Genomic DNA, 27,506 nt, shown 5'->3' on the forward strand with positions numbered 1-27,506 from the left:
ATTTTTAATTCAAAGTTTTCATAAACCGTAAGCCATAATCATCAAAATTATAACCAATAAAGGCTTGACATATCTCACTTTGCATGTAATAAGTTAATATCAAATGCTACTAGGGTTGCAAAATTCCAGGAATATTAAAAATTAGAAACTTTCCATGGGAATATATGGGAATTAACAGGAATTAATGGGAAAGGAATGGGAATAAAAATTGAATGCCACATGCTAGATCTTGCAGCATGATTATTAGCTAAAACAACCTGATTTAATGCAAATTCAGTAGAATTTCAACCCTTCACAGTGCATTCCTCCATCACATGTGCAGATAATTCCCAGCATGCTACACACTACTGCAGGGCTATTGAGGCCACACTAGTATTTGAGCCCAAGGACTTCATTCAGTCAGGTAAGTTTTGATGATATTACTGGGGTAAATATATTTGATCTATGGTATTTAAGTTTAATAGAGGTGTAATTGCTGTAGACTACTCCTGCAGACTTCCTCTCAAGCTAGCTAGCTGTTCCTGTACTTGTTAAACGGTTTTGGGGCCAATATTTCTAGCTAGCTAGGTTTATGTACCACCACAGTCTCATAATGAACCGAAAACATTTCTCTGTTAAACGTGATGCTAATTTTCATTTATGCTAAGAATGTTAGCGATCCAAATTTACCTTTGTGATCTGTAAAGTTCAACTAGCAAATACTAAATCAAAATGTGTAGTTTCCTATGCCTTCTGTTCTGCTAGCCATTCTGTTGTCATACAAGAATGTAGGTTATAGTTTGATTTAGCATGCTAATTGAGTGTTCATTTATTCATCTAGCCTATTTCTATTCATTTGTCCATTAGTAAAATATTTTTAAAGACTACTACAATTGTTTAGCTGACTATTTATATCTGTGTGTGGCATTGCATTAGTGTTTTACAATAACAAATAAATACAAACATAATAATGCCACGTATACCATCTGATGTGTGGAAACATTTCACCCCAACCAATGTAGGCGGAAAGGCTGTGTACATTTGCAAATACTGTGCAAAGAGCTACGTCAAAAATTCCACAAAGATGCAGCAGCATATAGACAAGTGCCCAATAATATATAATTATTGGAATTCCCCATTAATTCCCATTAATTTCTATGGACGGTGTCCCACTTTGAATAATCAAAAAATGGTCAATATTTCCCAACTTCTCGAGCTTAACTTCCCGTGGTAAATTTCCGGAAACTTTGCACCCCTTTGCAACCCTACGTGCTACTAAATGTTACATTGTTGTGTAATTTGGACATGATTAAATTCTAAAGTATGTGCCTCTTGCGACCTCACTGTAGGCTTTGTAAGGTCATGTTACCTCTAAACTGGAAACTTTGCACAAACAATCGCTCAAAATCCTTGACCGAAAACCACAACACCACCATCACTGTTTAGTTCTCCAAAAATATAGATTGTTAAATTTAGCTAACATTAGAAGATTAGCATCAATACGAACGGTCCATCGAATCCTAAATAACACTGCACCAGCGCCACTTAAGCACTTTGTCCAGTTTACATCTGCTGTGTCAACTAGAAACACACAAGCCTCCACCAGGGGGCAGTGTAGCGTACCCAGATGTAAAACCTCTTTTGCACAATCAGCCTTTTCATATAAAGCCATAAAGGAATGGAACGACTTCACAACAAACTTGAAAAGTCTAACAGATTACTCTTCATCCACAATTGAAGTTAAAAAGTGGCTTTGGAGCAATCAAAACTGCTCACACAGTCACTAAGGTGGGCATTATGTTTGACACATCAACTTAAAGGCCTACTGAAACCCACTACTACCGACCACGCAGTCTGATAGTTTATATATCAATGATGAAATCTTAACATTGCAACACATGCCAATACTTATAAAGTGCCATTTTAAATTTCCCGCTAAAATTCCGGTTGAAAACGTCTATGTATGATGACGTATGCGCGTGACGTCAATCGTTGAAACGGAAGTATTCGGCCCCATTGAATCCAATACAAAAAGCTCTGTTTTCATCTCAAAATTCCACAGTATTCTGGACATCTGTGTTGGTGAATCTTTTGCAATTTGTTTAATGAACAATGAAGACTGCAAAGAAGAAAGTTGTAGGTGGGATCGGTGTATTAGCGGCGGACTACAGCAACACAACCGGGAGGACTTTGAGATGGATAGCAAACGCGCTAGCCGCCGACCTCACCTTGACTTCCTCCGTCTCCGGGCCGCCGACCGCATCTATGATCGGGTGAAGTCTTTCGTCGCTCCGTCGATCGCTGGAACGCAGGTGAGCACGGGTGTTGATGAGCAGATGAGGGCTGGCTGGCGTAGGTGGATAGCTAATGTTTTTGGCATAGCTCTGTGAGGTCCCGTTGCTAAGTTAGCTTCAATGGCGTCGTTAGCAACAGCATTGTTAAGCTTCGCCAGCCTGGAAAGCATTAACCGTGTATTTACATGTCCATGGTTTAATAGTATAGTTGATTTTCTGTCTATCCTTCCAGTCAGGGGTTTAAGTCACTGTGAATGTCCATTTCGCGTTCTCGACTCTCATTTTCAAGAGGATATAGTATCCGAGGTGGTTTAAAATACAAATCCGTGATCCACAATAGAAAAAGGAGAGAGTGTGGAATCCAATGAACCCTTTTGCCTAAGTTACGGTCAGAGCGAAAAAAGATACGTCCTGCACTGCACGCTAGTCCTTCACTTTCACGTTCCTCATCCACAAATCTTTCATCCTCGCTCAAATTAATGGGGTAGTCGTCGCTTTCTCGGTCCGAATCTCTCTCGGTCCGAATCTCTCTCGCTGCATTGAAAACAATAGGAAAATGTGAGCAGCCCTTCCTCCTGTCACGTCACGCTACTTCCGGTAGGGGCAAGGCTTTTTTTTTTTATCAGAGACCAAAAGTTGCGAACTTTATCGTCGTTCTATACTAAATAATTTCAGCAAAAATACGGCAATATCACGAAATGATCAAGTATGACACATAGAATGGATCTGCTATCCCCGTTTAAATAAAACAATTTCATTTCAGTAGGCCTTTAAAGTTAAGTTAAAGTACCAATGATTGTCACACACGCTAGGTGTGGTGAAATTTGTCCTCTGCATTTGACCCATCCTCTTGATCACCCCCTGGGAGGTGAGGGGAGCAGTGGGCAGCAGTGGGCAGCAGTGGGCAGCAGCGGCGCCGCGCCCGGGAATCATTTTTGGTGATTTAACTAAGGCTGAAACGACGCGTCGACATAGTCGACGTCATCGATTACGTAAATACGTCGACACTGTTTGTGTCCGTCGACGCGTCGCATATTTACGTCACACTACCATCATGGCGGAGCGCAAAGCAGACGATGCGAGTGGTGCGAGCGAGGGGAAAAAAGCACGCCAAAAGTCGTCAAAAGTGTGGGGGTATTTCAATCAACGGCCTAATAATGTTGTTGTATGCACACTGTGTCGAGCGGAAATGGTCTATCATAGCAGCACAACGGCTATGAACGAACATTTGAAAAGAAAACACCCGACAGCATTCTTGCCATCACCATCAACTAGTCAATCGTCCGCATGAGTATACGTTGTCATCATTACATAAAAACATGAATGTGTCATTTGTATCTGCTAGGGGTGTAACGGTACGTGTTTTGTATTGAACCGTTTTGGTACGGGGCTTTCGGTTCGGTACGGGGGTGTACCGAACGAGTTTCTATGCTAAAGTCTTAACAAGCTGCTTTGCTCCTTCTGCCTCTGTCTCAGCACACAGCATTGTCCCACCCACACAACCATCTGATTGGTACACACAAAGCGTTAACAGCCAATCAGCAGTGCTTATTCAGAGCGCATGTAGTCAGCGCTTCAGCGTCGAGCAGATAGGTGTTTAGCAGGTAAGCATCAGGCAGCATACTCTCCCCAAATGATAATAAACACCTCCCAGTCAACTACTAGTAACATCACTATGAGCCTGTTGACCTTCTAGAAACTTAAACGGCAGCTCAGCTCGCTCGCAGTCCTGGCTTGAGGTGAAGGCTAATTACCTCTCAGTTCCAGCCACATCGACCCCTTCTGAGCGCCTATTTTCAGCTGCTGGGAATATTGTAAACAAGAAAAGAACCAGCCTCAACCCAGAGCATGTAGACATGCTAACCTTTCTTCATTACAACTGTTAGTCACTCACTGGAATGAGTAGAATTGGTTATTGTGTACTGTGTTGGACTGGATGTTTATTTTGCACATTTTAAAAGCAATACTTAATGTTTACAGTGCTCCAGAATATTTAGATTGGCACTTTTTTGTGCTGGATGTTTATCTTTATTTTTACACATTTTAAAGCAAAATAAGCAATACTTTTACTTTTGTTGAAATGTTACAGAATATTTCGTTTTGGACTTTTTTGTATTGGATGTTAATCTTTATTTTTGCACATTTTAGAAAACAAGCAATACTTTTACTTTTGTTGAAATGTTTACACTGTTACAGAATATTTCGTTTTGCACTTTTTTGTATTGGATGTTTATCTTTATTTTTGCACATTTTAAAGCAAAACAAGCAATACTTTTACTTTTGACATGTTTATACTATTGCAGAATATTAAGATTTGCACTGGATGTTTACTTTTATATGTGCACATTAAAAAGCAAATAAGCTACTTTTAATTTTGTTAAATGTTAAAAGTTTTAAATGTTTACATTGTTACAGAATATTTTGTCATGTAGTTGTCAATGTTGACTGAATGGCCATACTTTTTTTTTTGTAAATAAAAGCCATGCCTTTTGAAAAAACTGGCCTACATTTATTTTTTCATCTTCATTTTAAATAAAAAAATAATCGTTAAAAGGAAAAATAATCTATAGATGAATCGGGGGGAAAATAATCTATAGATTAATCGAAAAAAATAATCTATGGATTAATCGATAGAAAAATAATCGTTAGCTGCAGCCTTAGATTTAACCCCCAATTCCAACCCTTGATGCTGAGTGCCAAGCAGGGAAGAATGCTGGTATGAGCATTTAAACATAACCCGTTAACTGCTGCCAATCAAATGGTGAATAAGATACTCTTTAGGGTTCATATGTTTGTAAATCTGACTGTGATGAAGTCAGTGCCTCACCAGCCATGGACGTCACCGCACGTCTCTTGCCTTTGGTAAGCGCCGGAGTGAGGAGGTTTTAAAATAATTAGCGCATGCTTACATTTACCGCATGCCTTTGGTAAGCGCCGGAGTGAGAAGAGGTTTTAAATTAATTACCGCCCCGGCGCAAATTCAAGGAAATACGGTATTGGCAAATAAAGTTACACTTCAATATTTAACATTTACGCAGAGGTATAGTTATACATTACTTAACTTTCAATCAAGTTTGGACCTTCTTAAACAAAAGTGCAAAGTAACAATATAAGCATTACAGTTTAAACAGATGTATTAACAGGTCATGTGCAAAACAAAATTAAGTTTGGCTGATTCCGAGTGAGGAACACCGACATGACAGCAGTTTTTTTTAAACAATAGTTTTATAACAGTATTAAATGGCAGCATGTCTTTGACGATTTATTTAACCACATTTTCTTTTGTTTACACTGACCTGGCTTGTCCACCAAACGCAGAGTGAGTGCAAAGTGATTGCGGACTGTCGAGTTGTTGTGTTTCAAGTGGGCGTGCAGGTTTGTTGTCATCGCACACATTCGGCAAACTGGTTTCACAGTGTTTATAGGCTCATCTTGTTCCAAATGTTTAAACTGAACTATTCCCACATTGGTGTGGTGGCATTTGGTTTTGTGATCATTTTGACCGTGTTAGCTGCTACATGCTAACAAGTTGCACTGTGTGATGCCACCGGGCCAGCATCGCTGCACAAAGAGTCAAAGACACTTAATGAGGATAAGATAATTCAGCCCCTTATTTTCCATTCCACTATGGTACAAACGCGTGTAGCCGCTAAAAGCCACAAAATTAATGTTAGTTTTTAATATTAATGTTTACGTACGGTGTGGTGATGGAGTTTTGTGCTAATGGCGTGGACAGGCTCGCTCTTCACGAGGCTGTTCTCACTGGCGTGGTTGTGTAAATAGTTGACTAGATATGAAGCGGAGCCTGCTTTTTAAATATTGTATACGATCACCCTCATTTAATCGTGGCAGCCAAAGTAGTAATTGTGATTAAAATATGAATAATTATATAGCCCTGCTAAGCAGCATGAAACAAACACATCCTTAAAAGGTGCACAGTGACTTACTGTTCAAAGTAAAGCAAAGTGAGCTTCAAAATAAAAGCATTTTAAGCTTTCTTGTCAATGTAGTAAAGACATATCAAAATTACCACTGCATCTCTGTTGGATAAGAATATAAAATATAGAACAAACTAATCAAAATAAAAGTATGCACAAATGGAGGAAAAATGTCAACAAACTTCCGCATGTTAAACAATTTAATTGTCGTCCATTCTCTTTAGCTCTCAGGCCAATGTCACAAGTAAATGTGCAACCAATGGCTATTTTGGTTTCAATTATGTGTACAACCACTTGTGTTGATATGAGTCAGCCAGTCTGAGGGCCATCAATTTAAAGATGTTCAACTGTACTAATAAGAATAAATACATTTCTCAAAATCTAACCTCTTGACTTTAATACCCTGTCGAAAATAAGATACTTTTCCATGTGTAACACTTAAGTGATGAGATGTTAAGATAAGTGATGCTCCGATCAGAGTTTTATGCTGCTGATTCCAATTATGCATGAGTGAGATCGGCCAACAACAATACCAATCACATGTATTAACTGTACATTTTTCAATTTACATATGTTGAGTGCTATTGACTGATAACATAATATTTTAAATACCGTATCTTCCGCACTATAAGGCGCACTTAAAAACCTAAAATTTTGGCAAAAGCTGACAGTGCGCCTTATAATCCGGTGCACCTTATATATGGACCAATATTGAGCCTCCAACAGGTAAAAGTTTCAATCAATCAATCAATCGCAACTACGGTAAGCAGCCGCCGACTTCATTTTCCCCCATAGAAGAAGAAGCGTGCGGTGCATGCTGGGATATATGACTGCGTGAGGCGTGCAGTTTCATTTCCATTTGTTTGTTTATGTAAAGACCCCAAAATGGCTCCTATTAAGAGACACGCTTACGACGCAGAGTTTAAACTTAAGACGATCAGTCACACAGTAGAACACAGGAATAGAGCAGCAGCGACACTGACTCGATTAATGACGACTTCGACGAGACGGGCATGTTGGATGCCGTATTCGCCCAACTGTTTAATTCGGACACTGAAGAAGAAGAATTAGAGGGATTCGTGGATGAGGAATATCTTCATAAAGTGAGCTTTACACGTTTATTTTGTGTGTTGTGTGACATTAACGTTTGAGCAACGTTCAGTTATTGATATATTGTTTTTGCTCTGCACTATTTCGAGTGTTACTATATTGTGATTGCACTAACGTTTCATTTACCGTAACAGTATCACTGTTTATGTGTTTATTGAATCAGGGAAAAGTTCCCCTCCACTATGTGATATAAATGTTGCACTACATGTTATACCTTGCTGTTGTTAAAAGATAAACAAAACACCACGTCACTGACTTTACCTCGGGGAAAATAATAAAACAGCTGTTTATTAATTTTGGGAGCGAACAGAGTTGTCAACGCTGGTTTATAAATCTATTAATAAAGTTTGACTGACCTGACTGTTTTGTTGACATTCCCTTTAGTGCAGCTCCATCTAATGGATGCATAACGTAACCCCAGCCTCTACTGTAGCGTCTATTCTATGCGCCTTATAATGCGGTGCGCCTTATAATGCTGTGCGCCTTATATATGAACAAAGTTTTAAAATATGCCATTCATTGAAGGTGCGCCTTATAATCCGGTGCGCCTTATAGTGCGGAAAATACGGTAGTTGTGCATTATTACATCCAATTGTTTGAGCAAAACAGTCAATAATACACAGTTAAATGCAAAATCTACTGTCTACTACTAATTTTAATCCTTTGAATTTTGCCTTCGAAGTCCTCCTGTGTCAAATAAATGATACCAATAATTTGTAAACATTAAACGACTGACTCATAGGCCACACTGGTGTGTAAAAATGTGTATGGGTGTGTGTGTGTATATATATATATATATGCACACCGTATTTTTCGGATTATAAATCGCAGTTTTTTTTCATAGTTTGGCCTTTGGTGCGACATATACTCCGGAGCGATTTATGTGTGAAATTATTAACACATTACCGTAAAATATCAAATAATATTATTTATCTAATTCACGGAAGAGACGAAGCAAATGTCAGCAATCGTCACACACACGTCAACCAATAATAATTCGGCGGAGGAGGGTCATGGCAGAAGTGCATTGTGGGTCATGGGATGCTAACTGCTATATGCTACTGCCGTAGCTATTACAATGGATCATTTAAAAAAAAAAAAAAACTGAGAAGGGCTGAACAAAAATGGCACTAAAAAGGAAATCATATACTGCAAATTACAAGCTGGACGTAGTGAAATATGCAGTAGAAAACGGCGATCGAGCAGCAGAAAGAAAGGACGCTAGCGGCGCATACCAGGAGCGACAACGAGGAAGAAGATTTCATCGGATTTAGCGATCAGGAGTGACAGATTGTTTGGGAAACGTATAGCATGTTCTACATGTTATAGTTATTTGAATGACTCTTACCATAATATGTTACGTTAACATACCAGGCACATTCTCAGTTGGTTATGCGTCATATAACGTACACTTATTCAGCCTGTTAACTATTCTTTATTTATTTTAAATTGCCTTTCAAATGTCTATTCTTGGTGTTGGATTTGATCAAATAAATTTCCCCCAAAAATGCGACGTATATGTTTTTTTCCTTCTTTATTATACATTTTCGGCCGGTGCGACGTATACTCCGGAGCGACTTACAATCCGAAAGATACGGTATGTATATATATATATATATATATATATATATATATATATATATATATATATATATATATATATATATATATATATATATATATATATATACACACACACACACTACCGTTCAAAAGTTTGGGGTCACCCAAACAATTTTGTGGAATAAACTTCATTTCTAAGAACAACAATAGACTGTCGAGTTTCAGATGAAAGTTTGCTTTTTCTGAACATTTTGAGCGTTTAATTGACCCCACAAATGTGATGCTCCAGAAACTCAATCTGCTCAAAGGATGGTCAGTTTTGTAGCTTCTGTAACGAGCTAAACGGTTTTCAGATGTGTGAACATGATTGCACAAGGGTTTTCTAATCAATTACCCTTCTGAGCCAATGAGCAAACACATTGTACCATTAGAACACTGGAGTGATAGTTGCTGGAAATGGGCCTCTATACACCTATGTAGATATTGCACCAAAAACCAGACATTTGCAGCTAGAATAGTCATTTACCACATTAGCAATGTATAGAGTGTATTTCTTTAAAGTTAAGACTAGTTTAAAGTTATCTTCATTGAAAAGTACAGTGCTTTTCCTTAAAAAAAAAGGACATTTCAATGTGACCCCAAACTTTTGAACGGTAGTATATATATATATATATATATATATATATATATATTAGGGCTGGGCAAGTTACGAGAGTTAACCCATCAATCTAATAACGCCGGCAATTATTTTATCGCGCATTTGCGTATGTTGTTTACATGCTTTTATTTTGTTAACGCCTATTGCTGCGGAAAAGGAAGGAGAACGCGGAAGAAAACAAAACAAGCATGGAGAAGAAGGGTAACTCAACAGAACTTTTATAGGCTCATTTTCATTATAAAGTACTTCCAGGCGGCGGATTTGACAGAAGCAAAGTCTTTTGTAGCCACTGCCAAGCTGAATTTTCTTATCACAGGAGTATTTCCAGTCTAAAATATCACCTTAACGCGAAGCACACTGTTGATGCGAGCAAACCATTAGACAAAGCAGAAAGTGGAGCCAGGCTTCGACAGACTACGTTAAATGCAGCGTGCAGGAGAAGTATAGATAAACGAGAGCAAGAGAAGCTAACAAATGCCATAGCGAAGTGGATAGTTACAGACTGTAGGCCCATTAGTGTTGTGGAAGACGCCGGCCTGAGAAACATTGTGCGAATCGCAACAAGTGACAGCACGTATGAGCCGCCATCAAGACGCACCATCGCCCAAAGAATACAAGAGTTGTATGAAAAGGAGAGGACTGTAAAAGTGACAACTTTACAACGTGCAGCTGTAGTTGCTCTCAGTGGGGAATACTGGACATCAATCGGTAACCAATGCTATATTTATTGTAACTGTTGTTACCTCAGAAATTGCCTGAAGAATTGTTGTGATTGTGGCTCAGGACTTTGTTTTATTTTTCATAAGGAACAGTATAACATTAATGCCCAGGTAGTGGCAATAAGCTTAAATGTTGTATTTGCTTTGATAACATTGTTGAGGCTGAGGCTGAAGATTTACAAATATTTAGTTTAACTGCTAGCTTTTTAAAAATGCTGTTAAAAGTGTGTTTGCACAGTAAATCTTATGGCACTTTAATTCATAGGGCAGTACATTTAAAATTAATGGCCGTCAAGTTCTAAGAATGAACAAACTGCACCGAGTTGAGTGAGATTCTCTGAAGGAACTCCATTATTAACATGGACTTTACATTCTAGTCCCCTGTAAAGGAAATCCCAGCAGGTAAGTGTTTTGTGCTTCACCCTCTCTTTTCTTTCTCCCTGATTAAATTTTTCTGCTGTTACCTCAGAAATTGCCTGTTCGGATGTTATGATTGTGGCTCAGGGATTTGTATGTAGATTATATTTGTTTTCCATAACAAACAGGATAACTTAAATACCCTGGCAGTGGCATTAAGCTTGAATGTTTGTATTTACATTTTTTGAGTTGATTTTCATTAAATATGCTATTTAACTGCTACTGTTTAACAAGTACTGATTTAAATTGTGTTTGCACAATAAATGTTTTGGCGCATTTGTTCATATGGGAGAATATTCCAATAAAGGTGCACTACACACTACTTTTGAATTCATTATTGGGTTTTGCGTATACAATGCAGTTAATGGTGATTAATCGGAGAAATAGTGCGATTAATTCTGATTAAAATTTGTAATCGTTGCCCAGCATTAAGGCTGCAGCTAACGATTATTTTTTCGATTAATTGGTTAATCTATAGATTATTTTTTCGATTCATCTATAGATTATTTTTCCTTTTACCGATTATTTTTTATTTTATTTTATTTAAAATTAAGATGAAAAAATAAAAGTAGGCCAGTTTTTTCAAAAGGTATGGCTTTTATTTACAAAAAAAAAAAGTATGGCCACTCAGTCAACATTGACAACAACATGACAAAATATTCTGTAACAATGTAAACATTTAAAACTTTTAACATTTAACAAAATTAAAAGTAGCTTATTTGCTTTTTAATGTGCAAATATAAAAGTAAACATCCAGTGCAAATCTTAATATTCTGCAATAGTATAAGCATTTAAAAAGTAAAAGTATTGCTTATTTTGCTTTAAAATGTGCAAAAATAAAGATAAACATCCAATACAAAAAAGTGCAAAACGAAATATTCTGTAACAACAGTGTAAACATTTCAACAAAAGTGAAAGTATTGCTTATTTGCTAAAATATGCAAAAATAAAGATAAACATCCAATACAAAAAAGTGCCAATCTAAATATTCTGGAGCACTGTAAACATTAAGTATTGCTTTTAAAATGTGCAAAATAAACATCCAGTCCAACACAGTACACAATAACCAATTCTACTCATTCCAGTGAGTGACTAACAGTTGTAATGAAGAAAGGTTAGCATGTCTACTTGCTTTGCTTCTTTTCTTGTTTACAATATTCCCAGCAGCTGAAAATAGGCGCTCAGAAGGGGTCGATGTGGCTGGAACTGAGAGGTAATAAGCCTTCACCTCAAACCAGGACTGCGAGCGAGCTGAGCTGCAGTTTAAGTTTCTAGTAGGTCAACGGGCTCATAGTGATGTTACTAGTAGTTGACTGGGAGGTGTTTATTATCATTTGGGGAGAGTCCGCTGCCTGATGCTCACCTGCTAAACACCTATCTGCTCGACGCTGAAGCGCTGACTACATGCGCTATGAATACGCACTGCTGATTGGCTGATAATGCTTCGTGTGTACCAATCAGATGGTTGTGTGGGTGGGACAATGCTGCGTGTGTACCAATCAGATGGTTGTATGGGTGGGACAATGCTGCGTGCTGAGACAGAGGCAGAGAAGCAAAGCAACTTGTTAAGACTTTAGCAGCTAAAGTTAGCTTTAGCTTAGAAACTCGTTCGGTACACCCCCCTACCGAACCGAAATCCCCGTACCGAAACGGTTCAATACAAAACACATACCGTTACACCCCTAGCAGATACAAATGACACATTCATGTTTTTGTGTAATGATGACAACGTATGCTAACGCGGACGATTGACTAGTTGATGGTTTTCTTTTCAAATGTTCGTTCATAGCCGTTGTGCTGCTATGATAGGCCATTTCCGCTCGACACAGTGTGCATACAACAACATTATTAGGCTGTGTATTGAAATACTCCCACACTTTTGACGACTTTTGGCGTGCGTTTTTCCCCTCGCTCGCACAGTCTGCTTTGCGCTCCGCCATGACAGTAGTGTGACGTAATTATGCGACGCGTTGACGCACAAAAACGGCGTCGACGTATTTACATAACCGATGACGTCGATGACGTCGACGCGTCGTTTCAGCCTTACCCAGCATATATATATATATATATATATATATATATATATATATATATATATATATATATATATATATATATATATATATATATACATACATACATACATACATACATATAAAAATTACATATACATATTATTATAACATATATAATATTAAAAAATACACACAAAAAATACGGTGTCAGCAAAAGGGGATCGGCGTTTGTGAACGGTATTGAAAGGCATTAACGGCAATAGTGATCACGTAGACAGAAAATCGGCCGATACTGATCGGTGGCCGATCAATCAGTGCATCCCTAGTCAGCCATGTGAGCAGACTGAGGAAAAAAAAGGGGAAAAAAAGAAAAACTGGGGTCAAGCTAGCTCTGTTCTCAATGGGTACTAGGCGCCATTAAGCCTTTCTTGAAGAAAAAAATGCCCTATGTTTGTGTTGTTTTTGACTGTACAAATCGTTCAAACCTTGAAAAGGATAAACGTTTCTTCAGAGTTTTTGGAGAGGTAATCAAAAAGGACGTAACAGTGCAAATTTTTTAAGAAATGACGACAAGAAAAGCATGCAGCTCACACTCCAGTCCACTCCAGATTTGTTATTGATTTTAATGTTTATTATTACCAATTTAAGTATTAGCTTGATATTATTTGTATTTCTTAAACACATTTGCTACGAGTGTTTCGAAAGGCATCAACTCAGCGAGTCTAAATAAAATAAATAAAATGTGAGCAAAAACGAAGAGTTAAGCTTTTACTAAAGGCAACAATCCTAAATGAAGCTTTCAGCACATACAAGTTCCGAGCGGACCGATGAAGCGATGGAACTTCCGGAAGGCCAATTGGAAACTCTATCGCCTCCATACCAACAAGTCCACACGGTGTCTCCCACCACCAGACACACCCAACGTGGACGAGGCATACCAGGACTTCTGTAGGGCACTAACATCTGCGGCCAAAAAAGCCATCCCACGCGGCCGGCGTAAGAACTACAAACCATGCTGGGATGGCGAGTGCGAGACCCTCTACAGCGCCTTCCTCCGGGCTCCCTATGGCCCGGAGGCTAACAATTCAGCCACTGCCCTTCTTTCCACTCTTGGAAGGAAGAGGCACCAGCGCTGGAAAGAGGCAGTCCACTCCATCGACTTCTCGCACACTAGCCGTATCGCGTGGAGCACTTTGAACAACTTGACTGGTAGGTCTGAGCGCGCACCCCGAACATGCCCCGTTACCGCAAATGCTATTGCAGCACAGGTTGTGAAAAACGGGGCATATACCGGGATAAATCGAGATTTTTCCCGGGCGGTGCGCCAGGAAACTGCAGACCTCTGGAGGACAACAACATCTAGCGAGTGTAACATCTCCGGTGAGTTTTCACCGGAGGAGTTCACAGCTGCCCTCCAGTATACCAAACCAGGCAAGTCTGCTGGGCCTGACAACATCTGCCCAGAACTCGTGCTCCACGCTGCCCCTGCAATGAAGTCCTGGCTGAGAGTTTTCCTGTCTTCTTGCCTGCGCCAACTCCGGATCCCCAGGATTTGGAGAAGGGCCACTGTTGTCGCTATCCCCAAGCCGAACAAGCCAAAGGATGACGTAACGAGCTACAGACCAATCTCGTTGCTCTGCGTCCCCTTTAAAGTCCTCGAGCGCCTGATTCACGCCCGTGTCGAGCCCATCATAGACCCCCACCTCCCCCGGGAGCAGGCGGGTTTTCGACGTGGGAAGTCCACGGTGGATCAGGTCGCCCTCCTTACCCAGGACATCGAGGACTGCTTTGAGGCGAAAAAGAAGGCCGGTGCCGTCTTCATAGACCTGACTGCTGCCTATGACACAGTCTGGCACCGCGGCCTCACCTGCAAACTTCTCCGCCTGCTTCCAGACAGGCACATGGTCAAAATGATCATGGAGCTTGTCTGGAACCGCAGCTTTACTCTCACCACCAGTAACAGAGATAAAAGCAGGTTGCGGCGCCTGAAAAATGGCGTCCCCCAGGGATCTGTCCTGGCTCCCCTCCTGTATAACATCTATACATACGACCTGCCTGCCACAGTCTCACGGAGGTTCGCATACGCAGACGATCTCGCGCTGCTGCACTCCGACAGGGACTGGCAGGCCTTGGAGGGAACTCTAAGCCAGGACATGGAGACTTTAGTGGCTTACCTCCATAACTGGAGATTGAAGCTCAGCGAATCCAAGACGGTGACACAAGCTTTCCACCTACACAATTGGGATGCGGATCGTGAGATCAGGTTCGAGGTGCGGAAGCCGGATGGGGCTTCCCTTACCCTATGCCGGCCTCGTCCTACACCTGAAGACCCTCGCCCTGACCCTAAATACCTTGGGGTCACCCTGGACAGGTCGCTCACTTTCCGTAAACACCTCTTGGCAACACGCAAGAAACTCAACACCCGCGTCTCACTGCTGAGACGGTTGGTCGGGTCCGGTTGGGGTGCCGGGGCAAGAACTCTGCGAACAGCAGCACTTGCCCTGGTCTACTCAACTGCTGAGTACTGCGCACCTGTCTGGGCGCGCAGTGCTCACTCTAAACAACTTGATGTCCCGATCAACGAAGCCTTGCGTGTTATCACTGGATGCCTGCGCCCCACCCCTGTGGAGCTACTGCCCATCTTAGCAGGCATCCAACCCGCTGAGCTTCGTCGCCAAGGTGCTGTAGCAACTCTGGCGGGCCGGGCAAACATGGATGAGAACCACCTGCTCCATGAAAGGCTCACACTCTCCTCAGAGCCAACGCCCCGCCTCCCCTCCAGAGACCCACTGGTACCAGCCGCCCTGAAGCTCCTGCAGCAATGCAGTGACAACAACATCAGGGCGGCTCACTGGGCGAATCACAAATGGAGCACGGACCTGGAGCATACCATCTCCTCCAGACTCCGTGACTTCATACCTGACACCGGCTCAATACCAGGCCTCTCACTACCACGAGTGGCCTGGGTGAGGCTTAACCGCCTCCGAACTGGTGTCGGTCGCTTTCGCTCAAACATGTTCCAGTGGGGCTTAGCACCTAACGCGACGTGTGAGTGTGGCGCGGAGGAGCAGACTGCCGACCACGTGATCCTGCGTTGCCCGATTTATCGTGCTCCTAATGGTTTGCGTGGCCTGGCGGACCTGGATGACTGCTCGGTGACCTGGCTCACTTCTGTGTGTCCTGACATATGAACGGGAGGGCCCCCCGGGCCTGGGGTGGTAAAAGGCATAGACCCTCGGCCTCAGGTCCGGGTGCCGGAAAACAGCTGCCCATACGATGAAGAAGCACATACACATGTTGACATCTATAGTTATATTTTGATATAGGTGGGGAAAAACACGCTACTTGTAAACGGCGCGTGCAACAGCAACAAACATGGCAGTAGATGCAAAGTTAAATAATGAAATGTAACTTTACCCGAGCAAAAACGATGCATATTTATCCGGTAGAGTCATGGTACCAATTTCCTTGACCCAGCCACACACAAATAAGTTGTAGACCTACATACTTATATGTTTTGTCATGTTGAATAGCATCTACTGATCAAGGGTGATGGGTCAAATGCAGAGAATAATTTTACCACACCTAGTGTGTGTGACAATCATTGGTACTTAAAATAGTTTGATATGTCTGAGAACGCGGCCGACGTACAATCCTTGACATCACTAGACAAATCTTTTTTGATAAAATGAGTAAAAAATTGTTGCTCAAATCTGCTTTTTGCAGGAAGATGTAAGCCTCTTTTCTACTCAGATAGTTTGCGCGCTGCTTGCTGTACAACAGCCATAAATTTAATGTACCAAAGACATTTTTGTTTTTTTATAGTAATTTACTAACATTATTATCATTAAAAATTTAATGTAAAATTCTATAAAAATGCATGCTAAGAACTCACAAAACCTTGCTTGGCAACTCTATCCTACAGCCACGCCCCCTCGGGTAATATACTTTCGGTGTTGTGACCTCGGTTTACATTAGTCCTTTCAAAAATATATTTCTCCCTGGCTACTAATAAATGCTTTAGAACTACAACTGGTTCGAAACTAACAGTGTTGGGATTGTAATCATTCAAATAAGATTAGCAGCAATGCAGAAAGTTGTCAAAGTTGTAGCTCAGAGAGAGAACGTAGGCGACAAGTAAGCTAGTTCTCTCTCAGTCGTCCTCATACGAGCTTCCATCGGAATCTCCAATCATTTCGGTTCTCCATACACCCGGCCAGCTCCGTAGAGCTTTCAGCTCTCGCATCTTTCTTCAGGATGTCCATGTACGTTAGCGCGGGACGTCCTCGCGATCGATGCCCGTGCGTCGGTTCCCATAGGACCAGCCTGCAAACTGGCGAATTTGTTTTGGCACTCGTGATGGTCTCCCTGTCCTGCTATTCGGTGCAACGTTGAGTACCTGCGGCTGAGGCGAGCGTTCAACAAATTTTGTTTGGATCTTATTTTTTGATATTGTTGTGGGTGTACAATATTCAGCCACGGAACGTTTGTTATTGTTAGAGTTCCGATTGGATGCATTTCAAGGGACACATTTCCTGTGTTGTGGAGAAGCCACGGATGCATAGATACTGCTCGATTGCTGATAACACAATGTTAGCTCCATCTTTTGACACTCCTCCTTTGACTCCCATCATTACACACAGCAATATTTCATTAAAAAAACATGGAATTTATTTTTTCTCCTGGATTTCACTCACGAGTTCACATAGGGTAGATCATTTGCTACCCTGTTTTTTACAACATTGCAATGCAGCCATCCGAATCAGCTGGACAGAATGGCCCTTGTATAGAAAGTAAAAAAGGCTGAAAAACAGCAAAACCTGGGAAGACACTCACGCTCTGTAAACAGTAAATGGACTCTATAGCTCACCTCCTGTCTGTTTTTGGTTATGGGCAAGCTTGGGTACTCGTAGCTTTGAAGGGGAGGATGGCTGCTACCTAAGGATTCAGAAATAAAACCACAACAAACATTGTTTATTGGCTCTGATAAAATACTGTCACATAACAAGCAACAAGAGAGAAATTCATAGAAGTCTTTACTTGGCAGCTGACCTTTTTCCTTGAATTGTCCTCCCACTGATTTCCCACTTTTAATGGAGTGTTCATCAGAAACCTTTCCTGGGCTGGTAGGCAAACAGTTGAGACAAATTCAAGTTAATCTTCATGAAAAGACACTTAATATTTTAAGCAAACTGCACTTGACTCACGCATGCTAGACACCTGAAAGGCTGGATTGTGGACCTGCTCAAGCACGGTCCACTTCCAGCACAGTTGGAGGATATGTACCGGTACTTGGGCAAGGTGCAATTGCTTATTTATGCCTACTGAAAACTATTAAATGTATGCATAATTGTAAAAAGCAGGAAGACCTCCTATTAAGGAAAATAAAGTTTATTGATCTATATATAGAAAGTTTATCACAAGAATGCAACTGTCAGCAAGTGTCAGACTGTTACCTTTGAAAGTCGTATTTGGTTTAAAAATAAAATGCACTCCTAACACTACACTTGTATGTTGATCAATGTAAGTGTAGCTTGATAGGACACAAGGAAGAAGGTAACATTATTCAGCATCGTATCAAGCAACTGACCCAACATGAGTGTGCTATTTGATTTAAAATCAATTGGAGGCAACCTGCGGTATTAACAGTGTTTTGAAAAGCGATAACAAAACATAATGAACCTTAAGGGGATACACAAGTCATAAAACTTGAAGGCAGATTTGACCAGAAAGTCAATTGTGCAATGCATTTGCATACCACTTGCACCGCTACGGTCTACATTATTAATCATCTACATTTCAGAATCAGAATCGGCTTTATTGGCCAAGTATGTTAAACACACAATAAATTTGACTTTGTAAACTGTGCTCTCTTTGTTCAATGTAAGAAATAAAGAAAAACGCAACAACTCCAAGAGAGCAAAGTATTGTGGCGGCCATCCGCGACGCCATCTTAGTATGAAAACGAGGGAAACAAAGATATCAAGGATATAAAATACAAGAACACAGAGCTGAAGCAAACAGAAGCCATTTATACATACAGCCACAAAAGTAAAACTGAAGAAAAAAACAAAGAGAAAACCAAAAAATTAGCAAAACAATAATAAATTATACATAAAGCGCACATACGTTTGCACTGTGCATAGACAAATGACAAAAAAACCCACTAACTTAACACCCACAAACACTGCGGTAGCCTTCGCGATGCTTCGCACCATCGTCCACTGAGTGGCCAAAGACAGGAATAGACCCAACAAGGCGACCAAGAGAGCCGACTGCGTCTCGGCTGACCACCGGCGCCCGGCCAACATCCTTTCGACGCAGATGAGAAAGAACCCGTCCAGGGAGACCAAAGTTTCTGACACATTCTCATCCAGCTTGACCACGTCCAGCTATAAAACAGCGAGTGGCATTGATGGAGTCTGTATCAAGGGATGATGCCACTTCAATGTGAACTGCTCTGACAGCCAAACGTAAAAATAACACCTTAGCACTTCACAACACTTATCCCACTTTTCACTCCAAAAGGCCCAAAATAGTCAACTACAATATCTGTAAATGGAGGTTTTTATCCACTTTAACGTTTTTTTAAATCTATTTTTATGAGAGTGTGTTCCCTCTTAACAAACAGGCTAAGTTACAAACTCTTTTGACCGGAAGATTACTTTTAACAAATCGGACTTGTGAATCCGTTAGCGGCAACGATGGCTAGGCTACGCCATCTCACATGAATTGCTAGTTAAAAAGATGTCTCACCTGCTGTCATGCATGACGACGCAAGATCAAGAGAACAATTACGTAAATAGATCCCTGACCTGCAGGAAGATATCCAACGCATGTCGGACGAGATGCAGAGGACAGACTCACTCTTGGTCACCCTCAAGTCTCGTCTCCTGGCGGTGGCCAGCTGGCTGGAAACATTGCAGAACACTGACCCCGCTTCTGCAAATGGAGACACAGTACTCTGGGATCCGTCCTCGTCCAGCGACCAGTCGTGTTCCACTCCAAAGGGGCTCCATGGACCAAGGTGGTCGTTCGCAAGCGCAAAAAGCCTCCAAGCGGGAGTCACGGTGCGGCTCCTCCTCTCCTGAGCTTGTCACTCACTAACAAGTACGCGCCTCTGTTCGTGAGTGAGAAGCCGACTGCCCATGACCTACCCCAGGAAGCTACACCTGCTCCCCTGCCAGACACTGCAGCCTTCCGTCCCTTATAGCGACCTTCACTTCAGTAGACGGATGTCCAACAGGGGGCTGTCGACTGCCGCCTAACTCTTCCTTCTCCTTCAAGCACAGGTGGTTTGTTAAGGACACAGTGCACTTGCACTCCACCCGCTCCCCTGAACATGAGGAGGGATCACACCCAGGGCACTGCTGCGGTAGGTGGGGTACCCGAGCCAGCTTGCCCCTCTGACGGTCAAGCGAACGTTCCCACAACCCTCATTATTGGTGATTCCATCGTGCGGCACGTCTGCATAAGGGTGCGTTCACCCTGCTGTTCCCCGGTGCCACTGTTATGGATGTAACGGACAAAATACCGGATATCTAAAATCCTACCTGACGACAAAAGGGACCATCATCCAAGCAAATGACAGCCGCAGGCAGCTGTCGGAACTCCGAAAGCAGGACTTTATCCACCTCCTCAACCCTGTCGCACAGTTCCAGGTATACACTTTCATCTCCGGTGCCACCCCCACCTGTGGCAGAGAGCTAGGCAACTTCAGCAGGCTACTTGGCCTCTCACAATCAATGTGTTTTGGCAGAGACAACTTCTCTTTGGGCCCAGAGAGCTCCATTTAAATAGAGCTGGATCCCGTACGGTGTCTGCCAACCTGGCATTCTGTGTGCTGCACGCCAATCTCCCCACATCAGCTCAACTGTCCATCAGTGATTGACCTGACCTAGGTCCTATATTGCACACAGTCAGTTCCACCTCCGACCACCATACACACGTCACTGGACTTGGACCTGTCATTCACAACAACACTTCACACATTCATGTCATCATTACAACACGTGAGCACACCAGACGCCTTCATACACATTGTTAACTTTCACCACCTCAGAAATCTTCATAAACCCCAACAATCCACTTCTCCACTTGTCACCATCAACATGGTACTTTTAAACATTCACTCCTTTTTAAACATAACTTTAATGAACAATATGATTTTAGAGAGTAAGTTAGTCTTCTTTTAACTAAAACATGGCTTGGCACTGACGCACCTGTTCTCATCGAGGCTTCCCCAACAAATTGTAACTTTGTATTTTCTACTAGAAGATGCAGAAGAGGAGGGGGACTGCATCAATTTTAAATAAGACACTTCTTTTGAAGTCTGTGAGTTAACAACAATTACACATCATTTGAGCAGCACGCCTTTGTTTTAGCAGCACGCCTTTGTTATAGCAGCCCCCCCATTCTGTGTCTAACTGTTTATAGATCCAACACTCAAGCTCTTTTATAACTGAATTTTCTTAAAAAAGTGCCATTTGTAATAATGTGAACAGAAATGGTACTGCAATCACGGCCAAAATTCGATGGTCCCCCCTCATTCTCCACGACTAAGGTTGCCAGATTCGCAGCCGAAGCCGAATCCTACTCCAAAGAACTACAAATGGCAATCGACGAGTCTTATGCCTGTGTATGAAAAGTGCTATATAAACTACCGTTTATGCAATTCCGTTAGGCATTGCCCCAATAAATGCTGAAGATGAATTTAAAAGCTGAAGGACTGCATGATTATTTTAGAAAGAAAGTTTGAATGTACAGTAAAAATGGTTTGAAAATTGAAGAGATGAAGTTCAAAATGCTAGTAGAATGTATCATGAATGACCACCATGGCCCACCTCCTTATAAATATGGCGAAGACTCAGAATATTTGGATAGCATTAGGGTTGTACCGCTCCAATATTTGGATCGGATCGGCCGCCGATATTTGCCAAAAATGCGTATCGGCAAGGCAGGGGAAAATGCCGATCCAGATCCAGTTTTTAAAAAAATACCGGTCCGTGTTTTCCAACGCACCGATTTAAATGATACATTCCACTTTTTTGCTGCTCCCTAATTTACGTTCCGCATTTTCCAGCACACCTTCAACACATCCACAAGTCTGTGTCCTAACCGTTAAGACGGCCATGTGAATTAAAAGTTACCGGTAAAAATGTCAGCTGTGTGGGATTATTTTACCCTACAAAACAAAAAAGATGAAGAGGTGGAGTGCAAAACATGCCACAATAAAGTCAAGCGTGGTGGTAAAGTTGTAAGACATTTTAATACAACAAATCTGATCAAGCATTTAGCGAAATACCACCGTAAAGAATATGAAGAATTTCTAAAGAAAACTGACGAAAAGAAAAAGAAAGGTCCTACCCAACTAACTGACAGAAACGTTCACAAAGCGTGACATATTGCCACTGAACAGTGCTAAAGCCCAGGGGATAACTAGTCATTGCCGAGGGAATAATTCTGGATGATGAGCCGTTCTCTCGTGAGTAAAGTGGGCTTTCGACGCACCATCCAACACCTTGAACAACGGTACAACATGCCCAGCCGTCATTACATCCTTGAGAAAACAATCCCCCAGATTCACAAAGATGTTAGAGATTACATTGCCAAACAAGTAGAGAGTGCAAATGCTCTTAGTTTCACAACCGATATTTGGAGCTTTGATCATCGTCCTTTATCATTATTAAGTTTAACTGCATACTGGCTTGGGCCGGACTTCAACCCAAAGAGAGCTGTTTTACATGCGCGTGAGTTTAGAGGCTCACACACAGCGAATGCCATCACAGACGCAATTGAACATATGCTACGCGCTTGGAAGATTGACAAAAAGAAGGTCCGTGTAATTTTAAGAGATAACGCGGCCAATATGAAAAAGGCAATGGATCAGCTTGGCGTGCCCAGCCTGGGATGTTTTGCGCACACCTTACAGCTCGTTGACCAACACGGTCTATTGGCACAGTGAGCTGTAAGCGATGCCATCGCCAACGGGAGAAAAATAGTGACCCACTTCAAGCACTCGCCCATGGCCTACTCAAAACTCGAGGAAGCGTTTGCAACAGGACATCAAGACCAGATGGAGCAGTACGAAGATGATCGACAGCCTAGTGCATTGTAAGCGGGTACTGCAGGCCTATGCATCACCGCCCTGAGATCGGTAGGTTGGAGTTCAAATCCCAGCCGAGTCATACCAAAGACTATAAAAATGGGACCCATTACCTCCCAGCTTGGCACTCAGCATTAAGGGTCGGAGTTGGGGGTTAAATCACCAAAATGATTCCCGGGCACGGCGCCGCTGCTGCCCACTGCTCCCCAAGGGGATGGGTCAAATGCAGAGGACAAATTTCACCACATCTAGTGTGTGTGTGACAATCATTGGTGCTTAATCTTAGTAGCGACAGCAATCTGCCAGCCACATTAACAGGCAACCAATGGTCGCTGCTAGAGAAAACTGCAACAATTCTTAAACCCTTCCAAGAGCTGACAGCCGAGGTTAGTGCAGCCTCCGCCACAGCAGCCGATGTTATCCCATCTGTCCGTGTCCTGACACACTTTCTAGACAGTGAGAGCGAAGAACACTCAGGGATTCAAACCATGGCCACCTTACTCGATGCGGTGCACACACGTTTTGACCATGTGGAAACTGAACCCCTCTATGCCGTGGCAACAATGCTAGATCCACGCTACAAAGACAAGTAAGTGCTTTATAGTTATTTGAGCATGTTATAAGCTTCAGTACTATATTGAAAATATTTTACTCTACAGCTGGCATTTATTTGTCAGTATTTCAGTAGCCTAATGTTTCATAGATATAAGGTGATGGAATGTATTATTATTGTTATTATTATTTATTATTATTATTATTATTATTTTCCTTCAGTTATATGATGGGCGAGGAAATGAATGTCACTGTTGATCATTTGTGATCTATTTTGTGTGTTACTTGTTGTCATTAAACATTTAATATGTGGAGACTGGCTGAAACAATATAAAATAATTGATATATCTTTATTACATTTTATCCAAATGTTAAGGTTCTTCACTAATGCTACCAAACTGGATCAGGCAAAGGAGGCACTAAAGATAGAGGTGATGAAAATGGAACAAGAACTGAAGACCATGCCCTCTGGAGAAGGTGTGGCTGAGACTGAGACAGCAAGGCAAACACCAGGAATGGAGGCTGGAAGCTCAACCAGCATCCTCCGCAGCTACTTTGACGAGATACTGGAGGAGAGCTGCACAGCAGGTCCATCTGAGCAGCAGATCACCCCAGGGGCACTGTTTCAGTTGGAGAGCTACCTCAGTGAGCCTCCAGCTGGGCGTAAGAGCAATCCTTTTCACTACTGGAGAGACAATCAGTCTTGACTACCCACCCTGGCAGCAACAGCAGCCATGTTCCTCAGTGCTCCTTGCACCAGTGTTGAGAGTGAGAGGCTTTTTAGCACAGCCTCACTCATCATTGATGAACACAGGAGCAGGCTGACACCTGAGCATCTTGAAGTGCTCGTCTTTGTTAGAAAGAATCTCCCCATTATGCTCGGACTGCAGTCAGGGGGGCAAACAATTGAAGGGAGTGTGCAGATAATTGTTTTTTTTTTAAGTTTACACTTGTTCAAGAGCAAGTATTGATGCTGAGTTATAGACATTTTATCCCACTCAGGTTGTTTGTGTTTTGCTTTTTTTAAATCATGTTTACGGCATTATTTGCACTTTATACTGTTCACTTTTGTACTGTTCAATTATGCCATTTCTGTTTGTCATGCATAATTTTGTCTATTTTGTGTTTATCCTTGAATAAACAGGTCAGTTTCTTGTTACCAACCATTGTGTATTATTCAAACTCACCTAATTCAGCTGGCTAGTTGTTATCAAGAGTACTAAAACCCTTTTCAACATGGATCTGACAACTAAGTAGGCTAAATAACTTTAAACTTTAATACATGCTCGGATAGGCTGGTATCGGATCGGAAGTGCAAAAACAACATCGGTATCGGATCGGATGTGCAAAAACCTGGATCGGGACATCCCTAGATAGCATGATAGGATGTTTAATCTCTTCTGGCATTGCAGATCTGCCAAGTCGTCTACCAATTAAAACACAATTTAAGGATGGGATTGAGTTTATAAATGTGGCAACATCTTTTAATCATTCCCTTTCTCGTCTACAAATCTCTTCCTGTGGCAGTGGCAGTATGTCTCAATCTCATTTTATCCAGTTCTTCAACTGTGAAACCACTGTCTACGATAGTTTCCTTTTGTGTCCGATCATTTGTTTCTTTCTTCTTTTTGCTACGATAGAAAAGCAGTTCTTTAAGTCTGAGAATCCAGGCCAGAGCCACTTTCAAACGAGTCCAGGAGAAGTAATGGATAAGGCAGGTAACTGGATCCACTTCTTAAGAGGACATCTGAGCAACATTTAAAGTTATGTTCTTGATTTCAGAGTCATATGGTGAGACTTCTTTGAGTCAATCGGGAATTTCAGGCTGTTCCTCCTGAGGTTGAGAAAGATACTGAGGTCAAAACACCAATATTTTTGTTCAGGAAGGATTTGACTTTCAAGCCCTTAGATGCTATGTCTGCAGGATTGTCAACTGTTAACATATTTCCATCGTAGTACACGTGATACTTTATCAATTTCAGAAATTCTATTGGCAACAAATGTTCTGAATCGTGTGGTGTTATTGTCGATGTATTTCAGAGTAATACATACAGTACAATAATATATAACTAACAGTTTCATAAGCATCTTCACAGGCATTTGAGAAATTATGCTGGGCAGATATCACTGTGCCAAGATTTTGAGGTTTGAAACATCTGTCAACCATGAAGTCTTCCAGAGCATGACAATCCTAAATCCAACACATCCCTTATTTTATGATGTTGTCTGGTAATGAATAATTCCAACCAATATTTTTCCTATATAGATCTTGTAGGATCTTTTTTGCAGTCAGGACAACTGGTGCCAACATATACAGAACTGACAGTAAAGAATCCTCCTTGTGAGAGGCATGTCCGTCAAGATTATTTTGAACTTGAAGACATCCAATTGCAAACACCACTGTACACCACTGTGTGGAGTTTGCATGTTCTCCCCGTGACTGCGTGGGTTCCCTCCGGGTACTCCGGCTTCTTCCCACTTCCAAAAACATGCACCTGGGGATAGGTTGATTGGCAACACTAAATTGGCCCTAGTGTGTAAACGGTGCCAGTGGAGCCCGCGTGTGGCAGCGCACTTTTGAGCGCTGGCATGCCACACATGTAGAAGCCCAGTCACTAAGGTCTTTTTTCAGTCCACGCCACATAAATTTTGCAGCTACCAGCTGCTGGGAAGGTTTCCTTCCAGGGTGGGAAAGGCCGTGGATGGAGACGAACACGCGCCGCCTCCAAATGGCGGACACAAGGGACCGTGGCCGACCGGTAGCGACGTCACAAAAGGAGCGTAACCCTTGTGTCCGCAAATGGGACCTCAGACAACCGTTGCCATGTGGCTGCAGCCTTAAGAGCTTGGATGTCCGGGTCTTCAGCCTGGTCAACTGCCATTTGTGCAAAATCGAGCCCCACATGGACAGCGCCCGCGACGGCTCGGGAAAGGCAGTCAGCAACGACATTGCTCTTACCAGCAAGGTGCTGGATGTTCGTCATGAACTCCGAGACGTAGGAGAGGTGCCTCTGTTGCCGAGCCGACCTCGGTTCAGCCGTCTTGGCCATCGCGAAAGTGAGGGGTTTGTGGTCCACAAAAGCTGTGAAAGGCAGGCCTTCAAGCAACAAACGGAAATGTCGTATGGCCAGATAGAGGCCAAGGAGCTCACGGTCAAATGTGCTATATTTCCACTCGCAGGGGCGCAACTGCCTGCTAAAGAAAGCCAAAGGTTGCCAAATGCCACCCACCCACTGCTCATGCACTGCACCTACAGCATAGTCTGACGCGTGCGTCCGTGGTGATTGCAATAGGAGCATCGGGTAATGGGTGTGCCAGCAGGTTAGCGTTAGCGAGAGCAGACTTGACCCCCACAAAAGCACTGTGCCGCGCGTCAGACCAGTCCACCATGTGCTTGGGAGCAGCTCCCTTAAGAGCATCATACAGCGGCCGTATGAGGTCAGCTGCCTGGGGAATGAAACGATGGTAAAAAATTTACCATGCCAAGGAACTCCTGAAGCGCCTTAACCGTGAGTGGGCGGGGGTAGTTTGCGATGGCAGCAACCTTCGCTGGGAGGGGAACTGCCCCGCACTCCGTGACACAATGTCAGAGGAAGTCGATTACAGACAACCCGAACTGGCACTTAGCCGGGTTAACAATGAGCCCCTGTTGGCTAAGGCGCTGAAAAAGGGACCTAAGGTGGGTCACATGCTCGGCCTGAGAGGTGCTCGCTACCAGGATATCGTCCAAGTAGACAAACAGAAACGGCAAGTCACGTAAAACAGAGTCCATCAACCGCTGGAAAGTATGTGCGGCACTCTTAAGGCCAAAAGGCATTCATAAAAATTCGAACAGTCCAAATGGGGTGATGACCACTGTCTTCGGGATATCAGAGGGGTGGACCGGCACCTGATGATAGCCCCGGATGAGATCTACCTTAGAAAACAGTTTTCCCAGCCAGGTTGGCGGAAAAATCTTGTATGTGGGGGACCGGATAACGATCCGGGGTAGTCGCCTCGTTGAGTCTGCGGTAATCACTGCATGGTCGGCAACCACCTCCCGGCTTCTCCACCATGTGGAGGGGCAACGCCCACGAGCTGTCTGAGCAGCAAATGATCCCGAGGTGTTCCATGGTCTCGAATTCAGCTTTAGCGATGGAGAGTTTAGCAGGGTCCA

At 42.4% G+C, this 27,506-nt stretch overlaps 1 protein-coding gene across 1 annotated transcript in view; it reads right to left on the bottom strand.

The window, feature by feature from the left end:
- Positions 1-27,506, bottom strand: part of LOC133645953 (ATP-dependent RNA helicase TDRD9-like) — a 65,385-nt gene that overhangs the window by 25,592 nt on the left and 12,287 nt on the right. Inside the window, exons 2-3 of the mRNA XM_062040879.1 lie at positions 17,746-17,816; positions 17,564-17,631 (exon numbers count right to left, since the gene is read on the bottom strand). Of these exons, the coding sequence (XP_061896863.1) occupies positions 17,564-17,631; positions 17,746-17,816 (139 nt within the window). The remainder of the gene's footprint in view (positions 1-17,563; positions 17,632-17,745; positions 17,817-27,506) is intronic.

Source organism: Entelurus aequoreus, linkage group LG03, assembly GCF_033978785.1.
Source record: "Entelurus aequoreus isolate RoL-2023_Sb linkage group LG03, RoL_Eaeq_v1.1, whole genome shotgun sequence".
Classification (NCBI taxonomy): domain Eukaryota; kingdom Metazoa; phylum Chordata; class Actinopteri; order Syngnathiformes; family Syngnathidae; genus Entelurus; species Entelurus aequoreus.